The sequence below is a fragment of the Gymnodraco acuticeps genome, unplaced genomic scaffold (genome assembly GCF_902827175.1).
Source record: "Gymnodraco acuticeps unplaced genomic scaffold, fGymAcu1.1, whole genome shotgun sequence".
In the NCBI taxonomy this organism is placed as follows: Eukaryota; Metazoa; Chordata; class Actinopteri; order Perciformes; family Bathydraconidae; genus Gymnodraco; species Gymnodraco acuticeps.
Genome location: NW_022992336.1, coordinates 1,394,419 through 1,411,940, shown reverse-complemented (window position 1 = coordinate 1,411,940; position 17,522 = coordinate 1,394,419). Strand labels below are relative to the sequence as shown.

Below are 17,522 nucleotides of genomic sequence, written 5' to 3'. Positions count from 1 at the left end.
AAAATGTGCTCATGTGTTAAAGTTTCCATATGGTAAAGTATACTTAGTTTCCCATATAGCTATATTTTAATGGTATACACATGTTCTGGTGGTGAGAGAGTAAAAAGGGGGGGCTCCATAACATAAACCAGTGTCTCTTTAAAAAAATTGAAGTTTCTTGTTGTATTCTGGAATGAGGTCAGACACGAGGCTCCTCATTGCACGCGCTGATTATTATTAGATTCCTTTTTCAACCAATCAGAGCCAAGAGGGGCGTGAGTTTGGCACAGAGGCAGGGTAGCGACAGCACAGGATTGGTGGATTTTTATCGCCGTTGTATCTCCGGGAAGGGATAAATACAAGCAAGGGGGGCCGGGACTGGAGGGCTGCTTGAAACTCGACTGCAGGTCTGCAGATGGAAGGCGAACAGTGTAACTCTAGGCTTCTTTTTTTCCTCCCCAGCATGCATGGCTTTTGTTTCTAGAAGAGGGGACAGAGCTGATGCAGAGAAAAGCACTTACCTTACACACAGTACTTCGGAGCCCTTTTTAAGTGCCCGGGTGCTCAGTGTGGCACTCAGTCTGCGCTCTGCAGCTGCATCATAGACTATGTTCAGTCCCCACACGGCTGAATTTGTTTTATAACACAGAAGGAAGAGACTGAGAGGGACAGATAACAGGGTACTCAGTGGAGAGGGCTTTACTGTCCGTGTTGTTTTAACACCCACAGAACCTGGAAATTAAAGTTTTTTTTACACATCTAGCCTTGTTAAAGGCTACGCTGGACTGTTATTGAGTTCACTGCACATCTCAGGAGTGAATTATTTCTTGCGCGTGTTTTTTGCCCAGCTCAAACTGTGAAGAGGAGCAGAAAAGAGCTGAGTTTGCTTTAAAGTGAATCGGAGGACCAAGGAGAGAGCAAGAGCAAGTACACTGCTCTGCCTTTGAGTGTATATCTGGACAACATGGTGCAGAAAATGAGCCACACGGAGAGCACCGCCGAGGCGCTCTCCTTTTTCGCCGGGGATTCGAGCTCTGATTCCGGGGCGTGCATGGACCTGGACCCGGCTGCCTCGCCTCTTTCCCCGGGCTCCACGGCTTGTTCGACTGCCGGGGACAAGCTCGCAGAGAACCCGGCATGGTGTAAAACTCCCAGCGGCCACATCAAGAGACCCATGAATGCGTTTATGGTGTGGTCACAGATAGAGAGGAGGAAGATCATGGAGCAGTCCCCGGACATGCACAACGCTGAGATCTCCAAGAGGCTGGGGAAGCGGTGGAAGCTGCTGAGAGACAGCGACAAGATCCCCTTCATCAGGGAGGCAGAGCGGCTTAGGCTCAAGCACATGGCGGACTACCCCGACTACAAGTACCGGCCCAGGAAGAAGGTTAAGTCAAGCGTCTCCAAGCCTGGCAGTATCGGAGACAAGGCAGAGAAACTCAACAGTAGCTCTCTCAACACCAGCACTAAGACATCCTCATCTTCCAGGAAGAATGGATCCAAATCACCCAGCAGCAGCAGACCCCACAAATCACTTTTCGGGAGCAGCAGCAGTAGCACCAAAGCATCACCTTTTGCCTCTGAGCACACATCAGAGCACCACCATAACTCTCTCTACAAGTCGAAATCTGTCTCCTCAGCAGCCAAGCAGATACCGGATGCCAAGAAGCCCAAGCGGGTTTACGTCTTCGGCAGCAGCGGGGCCAACTTGAGCGTCAGCCCCCCTTCCTCGGTTGTGGTCCCCGCCAGCCCAACACTCAGCAGCTCGGCGGAGTCCAGCGACCCGCTCAGCCTGTATGAGGACGCGGCCAGCGGTAGGGAGGAGGGAGCAGACTCCCCAGGCAGCAGCGGCAGCCTGGGCGGATCTTCGGAGCGAAACGGCGGGCACACATACAGCAGTCGGCGGACTTCCTCACCAACTCCCTCCGGCTCTCACTCCTCCGCCTCGTCCCACTCTTCCTCCTCGTCTTCCTCGGAAGATGAAGAGTTTGAGGACGACATGCTCGACATTAACCCGAGCCCCAACTTTGATAGCATGTCGATGGGGAGCTTTGGCTCCTCGGTTCTGGACAGGGACTTGGATATGAACTTTGAGTCTGGCTCCGGGGGTTCCCACTTCGAGTTCCCCGACTACTGCACGCCCGAAGTCAGCGAAATGATCTCCGGGGACTGGCTGGAGTCCACCATCTCCAACCTGGTGTTCACGTACTAAAAATAACGTCAGGTAACGTCCTGCAAGCTCAAATATGACCACAAACAAACAGGAGTTCCTGGTACAGTGGGCAAAATAGTTTGTCCACCCGACTAGTAAAAACCCACTGAAACTAGCCCCCGTCCCTTCTCGTCTAGATAGACAAGCGCTACAAATCCTTGGAAAACTTTAAAGCGAATAAGTTGCTTTTTGTACTTTCCAATGGATGCGTGGACTGTGGACTTTGGTTCAACCACAGAAGTGGAGTGCAAACACGAGAAGGAGAGAAAAGGAGACTGGCTGTGTTTCCTGACAGTGAAACGCTCAGTCCTGAACTGTTTTTGAAATGAACAACTTTAACTGTGATTGATTTGCGGCCAGCCGTTCACTTAATCAATGTTGTTGCTGATGAAAAAAGGGACATTTCACAACTTTTTACCAATTGCCAAGTGAACTCCACCACTAAAAAGGTACAGAAATAGGACTGTCGTGCAACATTTTTATTGTGGTGTGTCACCCAGAGGGATTTTTTATAAAACCGAGGTGGGTTGGTGTTTTTAAAAAGTCGAATATTTTCTCAAACGCAAAAAAACATGTTAAGCATGATAGCCTACTTTGTTCCTATCTTGTGCTGAGATTTTCTGCAAGACTGTCGAGCAGTTTAAAAACTAGTATTAGGGTTATTTAAAAGGATAGGTGGCACTCGCTTTCGGTTCTTCTCTTTAAAAAAAAAAAAAAAAAAAGGACATTGAAATAATCACCAGCTGTTGTAATTTTTTCAACCTTCAGGATTCAAACGCAACTTCAAATCTGTGCTGAACTTTATACACGTGTTCTCTACGATTCAGGACCAAACTTCTTTGATTTCAGATGATAGCTATAGAAAAATCCTCACCGATTTTTTTTTCATCCTCTGAGCTTTGTTTTGTACATGTATTCAGATGCCATTTTATATGGGATGTTGTATTTATATACTGGGCCAAGCATTTTCGACTTGATCATTTTTTTAATTTCTTGTAAACATGATCTAGTCCTGTTTTTCTTACACGGTTGTTTGTCAGTATGTTTGTGTCTGTCACATTTCCTTCTCAGGCGAAGGGCTAGAGTTTTAAAAACACACAACTTTTGATTTCATTTTATATTTAAATGTACACACTTTTTGGACACTGAAAAGAGAGGAAACAGTTTGATTATTTTCTCAGTGTATTTTTGTACAAATCTATATAGAAAATGGGGGAGTCAACAATCCGTGTGTGTAGCCTAATACAGCTGTATTGGATTTCCGAATTTTTAATACCCCATCAGGCTGGTTTTCATGCTGCCTTCAAGTGCTCATGGTAAACTCGGATTTAAGATATTTTATCGCCTGTTCAAATGCTTTTGTAAGGACAACCAGCATAATAGACCTTCTATCACTGTGGTGCCTATTGTTTAATCCTTAAAATGTTAGGCACCAAGTTATTTTATACATACGTGACCTGAGCAGATGACATAAAAATAAGCAGGTGTGTAATTGGTCTTTTACTTTACAATTTGACACATTTTCTTTGACTTTACCAGCATATACTGACAAGACTTATTTGATGTCCAAACCATGAATATCATCTCTTGTCAGTACAAACCTGATTTACTTAACTACTGTTACAAGGATACAATTACAAATGTTCCTACAGCACTTGAAAGCAGCACCAGCCTTTGTATCTGCCTACCTTCTACGTTTACAGTGCCAGTCTGCAGGCTCCTTAAAGACACAGGAATGCATTATTTCTAGAGGCTATTCCTGTGGACCATGTGGGTTTAACAGCATCACTATCTTAAGCATCCATTTGTTTTTTTCACATTTCCCATCAGATATCTTGCCTATAACAACAAATGAGGAGATTGTAGCTTTAAATTTGACTTATTTCTTGATGTTTTCATTAATTGATGTCACATTTGCCAATCAACCTCTTGATTGAACCAACTATCAATACAGCAAGCAAACAACTAGGATGATAACATCAAGCATATTCAAATGTCTGACTTGAGTTCCGCAACACCTACTTATACTGCGTTTCTCATTGTATTTGAATATATAATCTTTTCTACTTGTCAGCTAACTATTAGCTAATAATTGTTTTAGTATCTTTATGGCATGGTGAATAGCATTTGTATTTCAGATTCAGGTCATTAGCTGTTGTGTTTTTCAGAAAAAAAAAAAAAATGTGGAAAAACGATGAAACGTGAACTCGATCTTTGTATATTTGACTGTATCATAAAGCAAAAAAGATTGTGTGTTTATGTACGTTGTTGCTATCGAAGACAGGCACTGTCCAGAACTGCTATCTTTTACACATCCTTACTTACATTTAAGATGGTCAGTTCAGGACTCTTTTTTTATATATATATGAAAGCATTTTTAAATATATTGACTTTATTTTTCATCCATCCTGTGCAATATGCTGTGTAGAATTATCATTTATTGTCTCTAATCATGCCATAACAAAGGAACCACCCTTTTTTTTGAAACTCAGAGAAAGGGGGGGAAACTCATGCCAGCTAAATTGTGTCCATTCACTGCCTGTCAGATTGTTGATATAAACTTGTGTACAGAACTTTTTCAAGGAAGGAAATAAATATCAGCTGGAACTGAAACTCTACAACTCTCTTCTTGATTCTTGACCTTTGTATGTTTTCTCTAACTCTCAGCAGCAGGAAAAGGCGACACGTTTGTAGACATAGATATACTAGTGTCTTATAGCAAATCCTTATTATCGTAACCGACTTTATGTATTTATTGGCACGACAATGCTTTCCGAAAAGATATAAAAAGAGAGTAAGATTTCAAACTAAGAACACACACTCATTATCATTGATTTTAAACCTTACTATATGTATTCCCAAAAGTGGTTAACATAGAGAACCCAACTTTTAAGAAATGAATAAAATGGATTTTTAGCAAATCCTCTCCAATTGTGTACATACTGCATCCTCTCTCTTTTGAATGAAGCACAGATGATTGTGGGCACCAAGGTGTGAAATGAAAAGGCCATATATTTCATAGTTCATTCTTTTAGTTATTAAGTTAAAATACTTTCTTTCGCGAACATCTCCATATATGAAAAGAGGAGTTTCATTCAAGTTTCACATTTGGTGAGTATTGTCCATGTCAGCACATATTTTGTGTACACAACAGGTTTTCTACATTGAGTGTAAATAGCCCACAGATGGTCCACAAAGAGTTTGCAAAGCTCATCACTGAACTATGAAAAAGCACACTTTTATTCCCAGTTACACAACAGTAGGCATGACTGATTTCAATAGTTGTATATCAATCTCTCCCTCTCTACATACTTAGGATGCATGGTCTTTATTCTGTAAAGCCTCTGGGAAGCTTATACCAAGCACACTGGAGCCAAGAAATAGATATATTTATATAGACTCAGACAGAGAAAATCAATAAGATTATTTTAACCCTATGGTGACACATATTTAATAGGTTTCATGTTAAGCCCCCATAAGGCTTAAGTCTACATCATGCATTCAAAATTAATCTTAGTAGGGGAGTGTTGATGTAAGACTTTGATGTCCCATACTGATGATTATATGGTCTTGTGACGTCACATAAGTATAGAAATCATACAATAATTTGTAATCCCAATTCCTAAAACCTGTAACACTATACCTGCACCAACATTTTAAGAAGTTACAAAATGTCTAGAATATCTACTGTTACAAGTGTAAAACATAATAATGGATGCATGAACAGATAGTTCTTGTCCACTTAATATTTAAAAAAAAAACAATCACTGTTAAAAGAGTGATGCATTAGAAAAAGCCTGCTGTAACAAATGCCTGCATCTTTCAACACATCCCCCTGAAACGTCAATACTCATAGAATCAAGAACCCAACTTAAAAGCTCCTGTGCGCTGACCAGATGAAGCTTCACATGAGGCTACTGTAAACACATGATGTGTATTTATTCACCTAGAGGCCACATTATAAACAGACCATGAAGTGATGAAGGCGAGCAGATTTCACCATCCCATGACTAACAGTACTGTTTTATTACTAATGTATTAGTCATTACTAAAGTAGCCAATTATGCTGCCTGCTTAGGTTTGTCTAATTGCCAAAAATGTATTCCTTCTGAAGAATAAAATCTCACTAATTTACATCATGAATCAAAGCTGCACACACACTAAGGTCATTTTAATTGGGTGAATTATAAGAAATGGCTGTGATAAAGGCTGTTTATTGGCGAATACACACTCATAAGTTTAAAAGGTAAATATTCTTGGGCTTCATATCCAGGCAAACTGAATTTATTTTATTCTAGCCTGTAGTGCTGCTGTATGCTGGCTGTCTGGTGTTCAGACAGTCATGATTTCCCCTCCCCCTCTCCCAGACAGACCCTTATCGTGGGGGAAGGGCTGGTTTAGCAGCAGTCAGCCAAGGGCCCTCCAGCATAGCTGACAAGCATGGCTGTCTGTCTACGATGTGTGTGTGTGTGTGTGTGTGTGTGTGTGTGTGTGTGCGCGTGCATGTGTTTGTTGTTGAATCTATATTCATCAAATTGAACCCCATGACATGACTTTCCCTGCAGATAGACCAGACATTATATGTCTACCTCACATAATACCCAATGTATCTTCTTTGAGTAATTATTGTTCTTCGTCTTCCGTCAAAACAGCACACTATGTAATAATATTGCATAAGGAATCTTCACCAAGCACTATGAACATTGCTGTATGTATTTGTTTACTGTGACTCCCTGTAGCAATATTTTAGCACTATTGCATAACAGCCTAATTAGTTGTATAAAATTACAGGTACCATAGCTGTTACCGTGTGCAGCCATTATGTACGGTATAAACACTAACGGTTAATTCAGTTCATAGAGCTTTGCATTGCTCAATGTTGTAATTGGATGCAAAATGGTAATAGCAAGCAAGGCTGTTCATTATTTTGTCTATCAGTCACACATTATACCATATGTAGATGTTTAAATAAGCACTCGTGTGCATGTCATATTAGTTGAATTGCCTGTGTGTAATGAGTAGGTTAGTAGAAAATGTTCAGTATGTATTTCATTAAAAATGTAGGTCCTAACCAGGTTACATTTCTTACCAAACACAGTATTATATTCTGGTATCAGACTTGGTGTCAAGACTTCTCAGGCAAGAATAAGACAAAACATCTGCAAACTGTATTAAAAGCTCCCAGCCATTTTAATTGTGATACATCTTGATCTAACAAAGAGCTCAAAGGTCTGTCATGTTGCCTAATTTAGATGTGTTGATGTGCGTTCTCTGCAATCTATTCATCTGTTGTTATGTTATAGACATTAATAGGACAACAGGAGAGGACAAACTCATCTACAAGATGCAAAACAGACAACACACTCATTTCTTATACATTACATTCAACCCTCAATACCCTGGTGCAAAAAGGAGCTAGGCTTGCAGTTGTAGAGTCAATACAATGAGTGTGCACTAGTGCATTAATCCATAAGGGATTTTATGGAGCTGCTACAACCAAAGCCTTGCAGCATTACAACCATATGCAGATATATGCATTTTATCAAAGCCTAAATGGCTTAGTTTAATTACTGACTTAGCACAGACTGTAAACACTGTCTTCTTTTCAGCTGGCATACATATGCATTTTGTGTTGCCCAGTGTGCACATTTATATAAATACTTGTTTGGTATAATCTTGAAAATGGTGCTAATATCTACTTTTGTCTCAATTTGTGTGTGAGAATCTCCTCTAACTGTACTGTGTGTAGCCAGTTCAGTTTGCAGTCTCATGCCTGGCTCAGCTGACTGCAGTGGGAGATATGCAGGCAGCAGCCAGCCAGGGCAGAGCAGAGTGGGCTGACTGCTGGAGTCAGTGGCCCAGTAAAACCACAGCGGGGAGGATAAGAGCTTTGCTGAAGGGGGGGGGGGGGGGGGGGGGAGAGAGAGGCATGACTGCATCTCTATGTCTGCCTGTCTGTATATGTATCTCAGCCCAGAGGGGGTGGATGCTGTAATGGTGGTGGTGTTGATGTTTGGTGTATGACTATTTATCCCCTCTTCTCTTACTGTCATTATGTATTGTGTCTCACATATGAATGAAGGAAACAGTGTCTGTAATATATTTTTCTTCTAATTATTATCCCTACCTGACTTGCTCTGTCTGCGTATGTGATATGTTCTCGAAGGCATGCATCACATAAACAGAAACATCATACAAACAGCAACCCACAGACACATTGCTGTTTGTTTGTCTGGTTTGTTTTCAGGAGCAGGTATTCTGGGTGAGAGAGGTATACTTCATGTGTTCCTGCCAAGAGATGGAAGAAAAACCTGTGCGTCAGTTACTTGGAAGCAACAGATATTTCCGGCAGGGGCACATTTTTATCTTCTATTGTAATTGTATGTATGTGCATCTACATGTCTGTTGTCTGTCTGGTGGTTTTCTTTCCTTGGTCAATAAAATATGACATCAGGACGAAGGGGAAGACTAACAACTGGCAAACTGGGAGACACTTTAGGAATTATTCTCTGCCTCTGCTTGTCCCTGATGCCTCTGTTCGGGCAACATGCCACCACTGGTTGCTACACCAGAAACATCTTGTGTTACTTTGTACCTGGAAACGATTTTGCTTCAGGGTATAAAAAAAACATTGATGCATTAGAATGTAGTTTGACTGCAGGTGTACTGAACTCTGATACCTCATTCACACCAACGCAACTCCGGTTCAAGCTCCGTGCTAGAGCTTTTTAGGTTCAGAACCAGTTCTTCGGTTTAGCTCTGGCTCTTTTCACACCGCCCAGAGTCCGACTGGTAAAGCGTCGTTGCGTCATCGTTTGCGTCATGACGTAACCGTTTGCGTGCCTGCTTCATAAAGCCAAACCGCGCGGATGAAATCAGTTGCATTAATTTCTTATGGCTCTATCTGCAGCTTTTCCGGAGTCATTTATGTGGTTTAGTTATATTCTTATAAAAAGTGTACTCGTGTCAATAAAGGTTTTTTTAAAACACAACTGCTTCCGAGGTCGGTCTTATTTCTTAAGGTGGACTGAACCATGAGTGTGGAGTAACGTTGTATCTTTCATTTAAATGAACTGTAACCTTCACCCAGGTATGTAACAGCTGTTTGCAAATGAACACGTGAAGTAAAGTTTAATATTTATAGTTTTATAGATTTATAATGAGTTATAATGAGAGGTGATCAACGTGAATGTTCAGGTTCCACCTTAACACGCACACACGTTGCTTCACCGTGAGCAGAAACCTTTGTCTATGGCAGAAACACTGAAACTCTTGTTACGTTTCTCCATCGTTGTGTACAAACTGGATAAAACGCGAGCTTTTTGTTGTTGTTCAGGAGTTGATCTGTCTCTGCCCCTGCCCCCGCCTCGACGTAAGCGTGACGTAAGTGGTGCTTTTGCTCTGGCCGGACACTTTTTTGGTGCTTGAAACGAACCGGATTCTGGAGCTAAGAGGCTGCTCCGCTGCGGTGTGAAGAGGAAAACCCGGTGCTTTTCAAGCTCCAGCTCCGAACCGGCCCTGAAACACCGTTGGTGTGAATGAGGTACAGGTGTTCTGTTGTGCTTTTTGATACAACAACCAAAATACCTATTGTTCTCAGTTTAGCAGCAGATCTATTAATGTATTCATCTGATAATAATAACCGATTACTAATTTAGGTTTGGTTTACAAACTACCAAATCTGTATGCATATGGGCAATGCATGTTGTTATATAGGGAGTGTAATTAAGTAATTCAATTATGATTTTCTATTAACGAAATATTCCTGCAAAATGAAAAAACATACAAAGATAGCTGAAATCGAACAAGATGAATGAGCCAATTTTTCTAAACCTCACAGGCCTACTTTGCCTCCAAATTACGCTTTCCAGTCTAAGAGGTTTCACCTTGTTGCAGAGTTGCCATTGTTTATATTTACTGCCACTCTGTGCATTAACAAACAAAGAGACCTTTTTTCCCTTTTGTCTCTTCCTTTGTTCCCCTGCTGCTGCTGCTGCTGCTGCTGCTGCTGCTGCTGCTGTCCAGACACAATGGTAGTCTCCAAGCAGTGCATCCAGAAAAGTTTTAGTGAGCCGCAGCCATGCTATTTGCACACTTGACATTGAGAAAAAAGACAAGAAAATAAATAAATGATAAAGCAGAGTGTGACAGCTTTATTCCTTTAGTGGGCACTTGAATAAGAAAAGAGAAGGGAAAGAGTTATCAAAGGGGGAAATCTACAAGGTGCGAGCCACATCTAACACAACGTTACATTTAGATACAAATTAAATATTTGAAAATAAATAATATATCATAACAGAAACACTGATTAGTTTATTGACTTGGGTAAGTAAACTGATCAAATAAAGTTGGTGAGCTCAAATAAATAAATACATCTAAAATCAAACTGTTCCACTGTGCTCCATGGTATTCAGACATCTCCACAGTCCGTCTGCACTGTTGTGTTCATAGTTGTTTGACTTTGAGAGGGCGGGACTCTTTGGAGAGCGAAATGAACTAGGCGCGGCCAAAAGGAGCCCCATCCATCTATCACACGTGTAGACAAAGGGGGACTCCACAACACAAAGCTAGATGTGCCCTCTGAAACTTTTTCCACGACAAACGGCGACGCGCACAGAGCAAAACACCCCCAGGTGAGTTGTCTTCTGCCTATACTTGAACCCCCGGCGTGATTTTTGTGAATTTATTTCCAGTTAAAAGTTGCTGCTGTAGTTGGTGCGTCAGCGCTCAAACTTGAGCACAAAGCAGGAGAGAGGGAGAGACACATAGAGAATGAGAGGCAGCGAGGAGAGAGAGCGAGAGGAGCGGTCCCCTTTTCCTTTGTCTGATGCGGGGCGCTTTGAGGAGAGAACTTGATGGGATGCTCAGACACGCATCTTCATAACGCTTAAAAATAATCAACTTATCATAGTTATAATTAGTCAGTTAAGCTCATTGGAGGTGAGATGGAGTTTGTGCAGCTGCCGTATTTTTGTCTCTCGGGGATGTTGCGACGCGCAAGACAAAGCAACTGTCTGTCAGAAGTTTGCGAAGAAAAAGGAGCTTTTACGCACACTGGAAAAAAGACAAAGTGACAAGTATTAGTTCATAAATAGTTTGTAAATAGTTTCCCCCCCGTGCAGTAGTTTTTTGATAGTGGTGTTCGTGGTCTTGCGAAGTTGCCAGTGCACTGAGGGAATTCCGAACAATGCAATCAGGTGTAAAGTCTCAAAGAAACTAATTGTGACACATAATTCCACTTGTTGCGTGAATAAGGAACACTATTCCGAGGATAAACAATGAATATCAATTATGTTTGTTTTGAAAATCACTAAGCAACTTGGAATAGTTTATTGGAAACTGAGCAACAGGTATAAGTCGCTGCAGCTTCTTTGTTACAGTAAAGGCTCCTTTGTTCTCAGTCCATACAAAAAAAACTAGCAGAAAGAAGCGCAATTCCACAAGGAACGTCGTTTTTGGAACGACTTAAATATTTTGTATGGGATAAAAAATATTTCGAATGTAGTTGTTTAATTTCCAAAGTAGAGAATACGCTTTTAGTCCCCCTGTTTTCTTCAAATATATAAACCCCGCCGGAAAGCGTCAAGATAAATGAACTTTTATTGTGGAATTTTACCTTGAATTTTTTAAGGTCTCTAAAACACAAATGTAGTTTACATTTTTGTTTTTAAAACTTTCTTCTTCATGTGAAGGTGTGGCCAAACAAACAACTTGTTTGAATTTGCTGCATTCCATTGTATAGTATCCCTACCCTTACACTTTGTATTTGGCAACAAAGAAGAACAATATGCACTTATAGATGTATTTGTTGTATGAAACAGAATTCGTTTTGCAAACAATTGTTTTTTGATACATTTATTTTTCAAACTTTTACCAACTCATACAGCAACTTTTAAAAGTCTATTATATTCACACCCTAAGTTCAATAGTTTATCAACAAATATATCATTTCATTTATTATTTGAGCAGTTTGAAACAATGAGCAGTTTATGCGCAAGTTTTAATGCTTTCAATCTTTTCTTTATTCCTCTGGGATCTGTCCTTAGGTGGATTTTAACACCAGATTAACCAGGAAAGCGTTTCTGCTGTTGGAGGTTAAGGAAAGAAAAACTGTGGAAATCACATGGAAGTCACCTATCAAGCAGCTTTTAAGACGCAGAGGAGGATTAAGAGACTGTGCAGTTTTCTTTTGGAGAAGGTGAAGACTCATCTTATAAGGATTTAAACTTCAGGAGCAGCAGTGCCAGGCGGGATGCATTTCAGGCACACTTGGAAATATGAAACTCATGGAGACACTTTGAGGATTATACAAATGTGTAGTGTGTCTCTCCACAAGACAACTTTCCAGCCAAAAGTCACTGGGACAGCAGGATATTGCATTTGTGATCCTCAGAGGCCCTCCACATTGGTAGGTGATATTACTTTGTTCTGGGATGTGGCACTTGTTCAACCCTTTGATTGCAGGGCTGTCTTGCTCACTTGGAAACAGGACTGACCAGCAAACCCAGATATGAACACAGACATCGCCTCCATTCATTTCCCAATATTAATAGAATTTTGGTAGAGGCTGCACTTTATGTGGATTTTTACATTTGTTTTAAGTGCAATTCTGAGCTACATCTTAAAAATAGCGTCTCTGACATTCCAACATTATTTTCCTCTTACCTGTGTTTTAGACAAACACTCTATGATTATGCCATTCTCCAGATTCTTCTATCATATCAGTCACTATCCCAAGAAAATAGGTCAATATCTTTTAGACGTTTGGACAATAATCTGGAATTACATTTTTTTTATGATGACAGCATAGTGTTTTGTAGACTGACGCCAAACCAGGATTCATTTACTTAACTAATGACTAACTTATATATTAAACTCATATTTCTTGATATACAACACTTTTACATAAACTTATATTTTTTATTTTACAATATGAATGAACCTTTCCTGAATGTTCTCATATTATATGCAATTAACATGTGTTATGCCCAAAGTTTCTGTGTAGCTGACTTTGACTGATCCAGTGCAGTGTGTTTGGCCTATTCATTTATTCTTAATCAGTTATCCCATGTTTATTTGATTTGAGATGTAGCAGTTGGAGTAGTATTTATAGTATTTTATGAATAGTGCTCTTAAATGCAATTAGTAGTTTTATTGCTGAGAATAAACATTATTGCACTGTTGACCTTGTGGTAACCTATCTACATCTGAAAATAAAACAGAAACTTGAACTCCTGTGATGGACAAGTGTTGAGCAGTTGCGTAAACACAATTTATTAATATTGCCTATTTTCATGCAGCAGTCGATGAAGGCAAGAAAAAGTAACGAGAGATGCATAATAAACCTCTTAACCTGTGCCTATACTTATGCTAGAGTGAGTGAGAGAGAGAAAGCAAGACACACTCCTTATCAATGATGTCATTGAGGGCCAATGAGAGCACACGGTGGTACTTGTCGGCATCCAAGCTCCGCCCCCGGCCTCTGTGCATGGCGGCCCACATGGTCCTGCAGCAGCATCACTCTCTCACCATGCTGTGCTCTGCGGAGAGAAGCAGACACACAGAGATGTTGCTCTTGGCTGTGTGCTCTGATTTTAATCTACCATGTCCGCTCCGAAATAGCTTGTTTATCTGTAAGCATATGCAAGGAACAACTTGGGGAGTGGTGGGGAGAGAAAACACTTTTGTTGTTTACATTACAGATTAGACTAGAAAATATCAGGCCTTGAAAAATGTGATGTAAATAAGAATGTGATAACATAACACCCAGGCTGGTGAGGATAAATCATCGCTCAGCCAACTGAGAGAGATGCTTTTTTATGTGGCTGTAAATTACTGTATGCTTTTATAGGTTTAATTATAGAAAGTAAATTGCCTTAACTAAGCCCAATAGATCACATTTATAGGGTCTACCTGGTATCTAACAATGGCAGTATCGATGTCAGCCTAACAACAATTAACCTGCAAGTGTGACCAGAGCTTTCATACTGCAGTTTCTCTCCTCTTCTGCTCTTGTGGCACAGGCTGGTCGCCTGGGAATGTGGGTCAGTCAACACGGTGTCACACAGGTGGGACAGATGTAGGTCAGTGGCAGAGGATGGGTGCTGATGAGTCATCAACAACAGGAAGCAAGGACAGAGGATGCAAGAGAGAGATGGAGACATTAATAATAATTGTGATCACATTTTACAGAGTAAAATGTGAAGCTTTATTTAAGCATAATACACATGTGTATTTTTGGTCTTATTCAGTTCATGTGTAAGTAGATCCAATGATCCTGCTTTTAACATTAGAGCTCTACACCCCTCCTGCCTTACTATTTACCTACTTTGGATTACAAGTGTGCACATTCAGTCCAGTACCCAGTTAATGAACTTGTGAGCGAAACAGAAACATCAGGTTAAGCATAACTAATCATTGTGACAGGCCCAGCACTGAGCTCTTAATAGGCATGGTTTCAGCTACAATACAGTCTGCTCCGCTGTGTGTAGCTTAATTACATTGCTTATCTGTAATGCCATTATCAAGTACACTGCAGTTTTCATAACATTTGCCATTTGGTGGACGCTTTGTGAGAGAATGCGTTTTTTATTCATACAGACGTCCCAGTGGGAGTTGAGCCTCTAAACCTAATCCATTGAGTTACATGGGACAACATTTGCACAGCAATCGGTGGCATCTTCCAGCTCCGAAGTCTCAATATCCCTCTAAGCTGGAATGCTCATTAAAATAGGCAATGGTTTCACACCATCTCTGTCTCTGCAGCATATGCACAACTAAATCTCTGTCAACATAATCTCTTATCCCATCGGTATTTGCTATTACACTACTATAAAGTACTTCATTCTTGTATTTCTGGTGAAGTCTGATTAGCATCACAAAGTATATAACTTTGGAAAGTAGCGCTTTGACATCAATCCTACAGACATGAATGTATTCTATAGTCTGCGTAATTCTGACGTTATATATTTGTGTATGCATGGCATGTTCGTGAGCTGGACTGATGTTATGCAAAGAACATTAGGCTAGAGTAAAACATCAGGCCTAGAATAACTGATCACCACTGTAAACCTAATTCTCTTAGACATCCTGTGGTTAGCCTCAGGAATGCTATCAGGTTTATATCAACCACTCATTACATGTAGCTTGTGGGCATTGCATGAAATAACTATAATGCTTGTATGTACAGTAGTTATATTTTCTGGTTCATCAAACAACTAAATGAGAACAAGACTGGTTATGGTCCAATCTGTAATACATGAAGAGTTGACCCACTACTATGTTAACATTGTGCTTTATTGGATTCATACTTAGTTTTTCCATCTAAAGTGTAATTTCAGATCCTCTGATACAAGCACTGACAGATGGAGAAAGACATTTGGAGTTGGACTTCAAAAATAGTACAGCCTTTTAAACAGATTTTCAATGTACTCTGTTTCTTTAGAGGAAACAAATACTCTGTTATGATTTTGTTAGTTTTTCCTAGTTGAATTTAGGTTGATGCTCCCTTTGTGCATACCAGAGACTCATTCAGGACTACAGTACAGTATTACAGTGCAGTAAAACATTAGGCCCACCATCCCTAATCGTGACGACAGTCCTGATTCTCTGAGCTACAGGCATCCCGTTGCAAACTATCAGAGCTTAGTTTAACCACTCAGCGCCTGTAGCCGCGAGATAAGTTAACGTGCTCTGCTGGCATGCTAATACATACCCGCACTGGGGGGACAGGAATACATTATTTCTTTATGACTGCGCATGAGGCAGAGCGTTTGAAGGAGGGGAGGGAGAGATAGAGAGAGAACATAGGGAGATGAAGCTGGAAAAAAAGACATGGGGTTAAAATATGGGCAGGAAAGAAAGTAGGCAGAAAGAGAGAAGTGAGACAGAAGAAGAGGGGACGGGGAAAGTAGGAAGAAGGACAGGACACATAGTATAATGCTCTATATCTGTCTCTCTTCAGTTTATAGTAATTTTCTCACCATGACGGAGAGGGTTAGTCATTTTTATTTCTGACTGTGACTGAGTTTTTGAAAAACATAGTCCTCCAGACCCTCCTCACTCTTTACAGCCAATAAGACTGGTAACTGAAAAGCTTTTCAGTAATATTGAAATAAGTCAGGAGCTCAGGAACAACCCAAGGATTGCTTTTGCAAATAACAGCGGATTTATTTTACTGCTGTGTCCTGCAGCCACCATCTTATGACCTTTTGAGGGATTTGTCCTGCTTTGAAATATCCAAATCATGCTGTGAGAAATAGCTTTGAAGATAACATTAAACAATATTGCAATGACTAAAATGCATCTTTAAACATTTGTATTACTCTTAGTGCGGAAAGGCAAGGATTTAGATCTCTGAGGGTAAATGTGGACAGGACTTTGTCATGAAGATTGCTCTTTAGTTATTTTATGTTTGGGTTTAAATGTTAATGTCCTGCTTTGTGCCACATTGCGTGCTTACTCTTTTCTGCCAGCTGCACATTGGCCCTCTGGGATGTCAGTGGAGTCAAAACTGAAAGGCAGACAATAGCATGACAAACCAGTTGGAAAACTCATGAAGGTAAACACCAAATCAAAATTCTCTGGATGGGAGCTCGCATGGTGTGTTGTGCAGCAGGTAAAACTTCCCCTGAAGATATTGCTTTTTTTCTCCTCCTCCCATCCCAGGTGTAGATATAGGGACACCATTTCCAATAAGAGCGCTAGCCAGTTGTCGGTCTATTACAGGTCAACTTATTACCTCCATAAATGCACAGCATGTTGCTGTCTGGGGATGGACTGATAATCCCTCTAAAGACTGAGGTTTTATCAAAGCTAAATCTGCTCCTTCTCACACACACACACACACACACACACACACACACACACACACACACACACACACACACACACACACACACACACACACACACACACACACACACACACACACACACACACACAGAAGATGAGCAGCAACACACAGACGCACATATGAAGATTGACTTGTATGGCAAGCAGACAGACACGTGTATAAACCAGGATTTTATCACAGACAAATCTGTTATCGTCTGGTAGTTAGGAGATTAAGACACAGTGATTTTATAGATACAAACACACACCCCTGTGTCATCAGAGGATAAACACTGGCTTGTATACTGAATGCACAGTACAGTTAAATGATACAAGTACTGCTGAGCTTTTAATGCTGTGATTTACTGTGGTTTAATACTATGATAAAGTCTCTAGAAATCATTTTGGTGACAGTTTTTATGTGGGCACTTATTCTGTTTTTGGATTACCATTTCCTTTCATTCACCGTCGGTCCATTATTGTGCCGTCTCATTCTCAG

At 40.6% G+C, this 17,522-nt stretch overlaps 1 protein-coding gene and 1 long non-coding RNA gene across 2 annotated transcripts in view; both read left to right on the top strand.

Moving 5' to 3' along the window:
- The first annotated feature begins 350 nt into the window (after positions 1 to 350).
- sox4b (SRY-box transcription factor 4b) lies at positions 351 to 4,809 on the top strand. The gene has a single exon (XM_034208616.1). It carries the CDS (start codon positions 944 to 946, stop codon positions 2,189 to 2,191), a length of 1,248 nt encoding a protein of 415 aa, XP_034064507.1. The 5' UTR covers positions 351 to 943; the 3' UTR covers positions 2,192 to 4,809.
- A 5,924-nt stretch (positions 4,810 to 10,733) lies between these two features.
- Positions 10,734 to 17,522, top strand: part of LOC117541459 — a 122,878-nt gene continuing 116,089 nt past the window's right edge. Inside the window, exons 1-2 of the long non-coding RNA XR_004568317.1 lie at positions 10,734 to 10,824; positions 12,238 to 12,599. This is a non-coding gene — a long non-coding RNA (uncharacterized LOC117541459). The remainder of the gene's footprint in view (positions 10,825 to 12,237; positions 12,600 to 17,522) is intronic.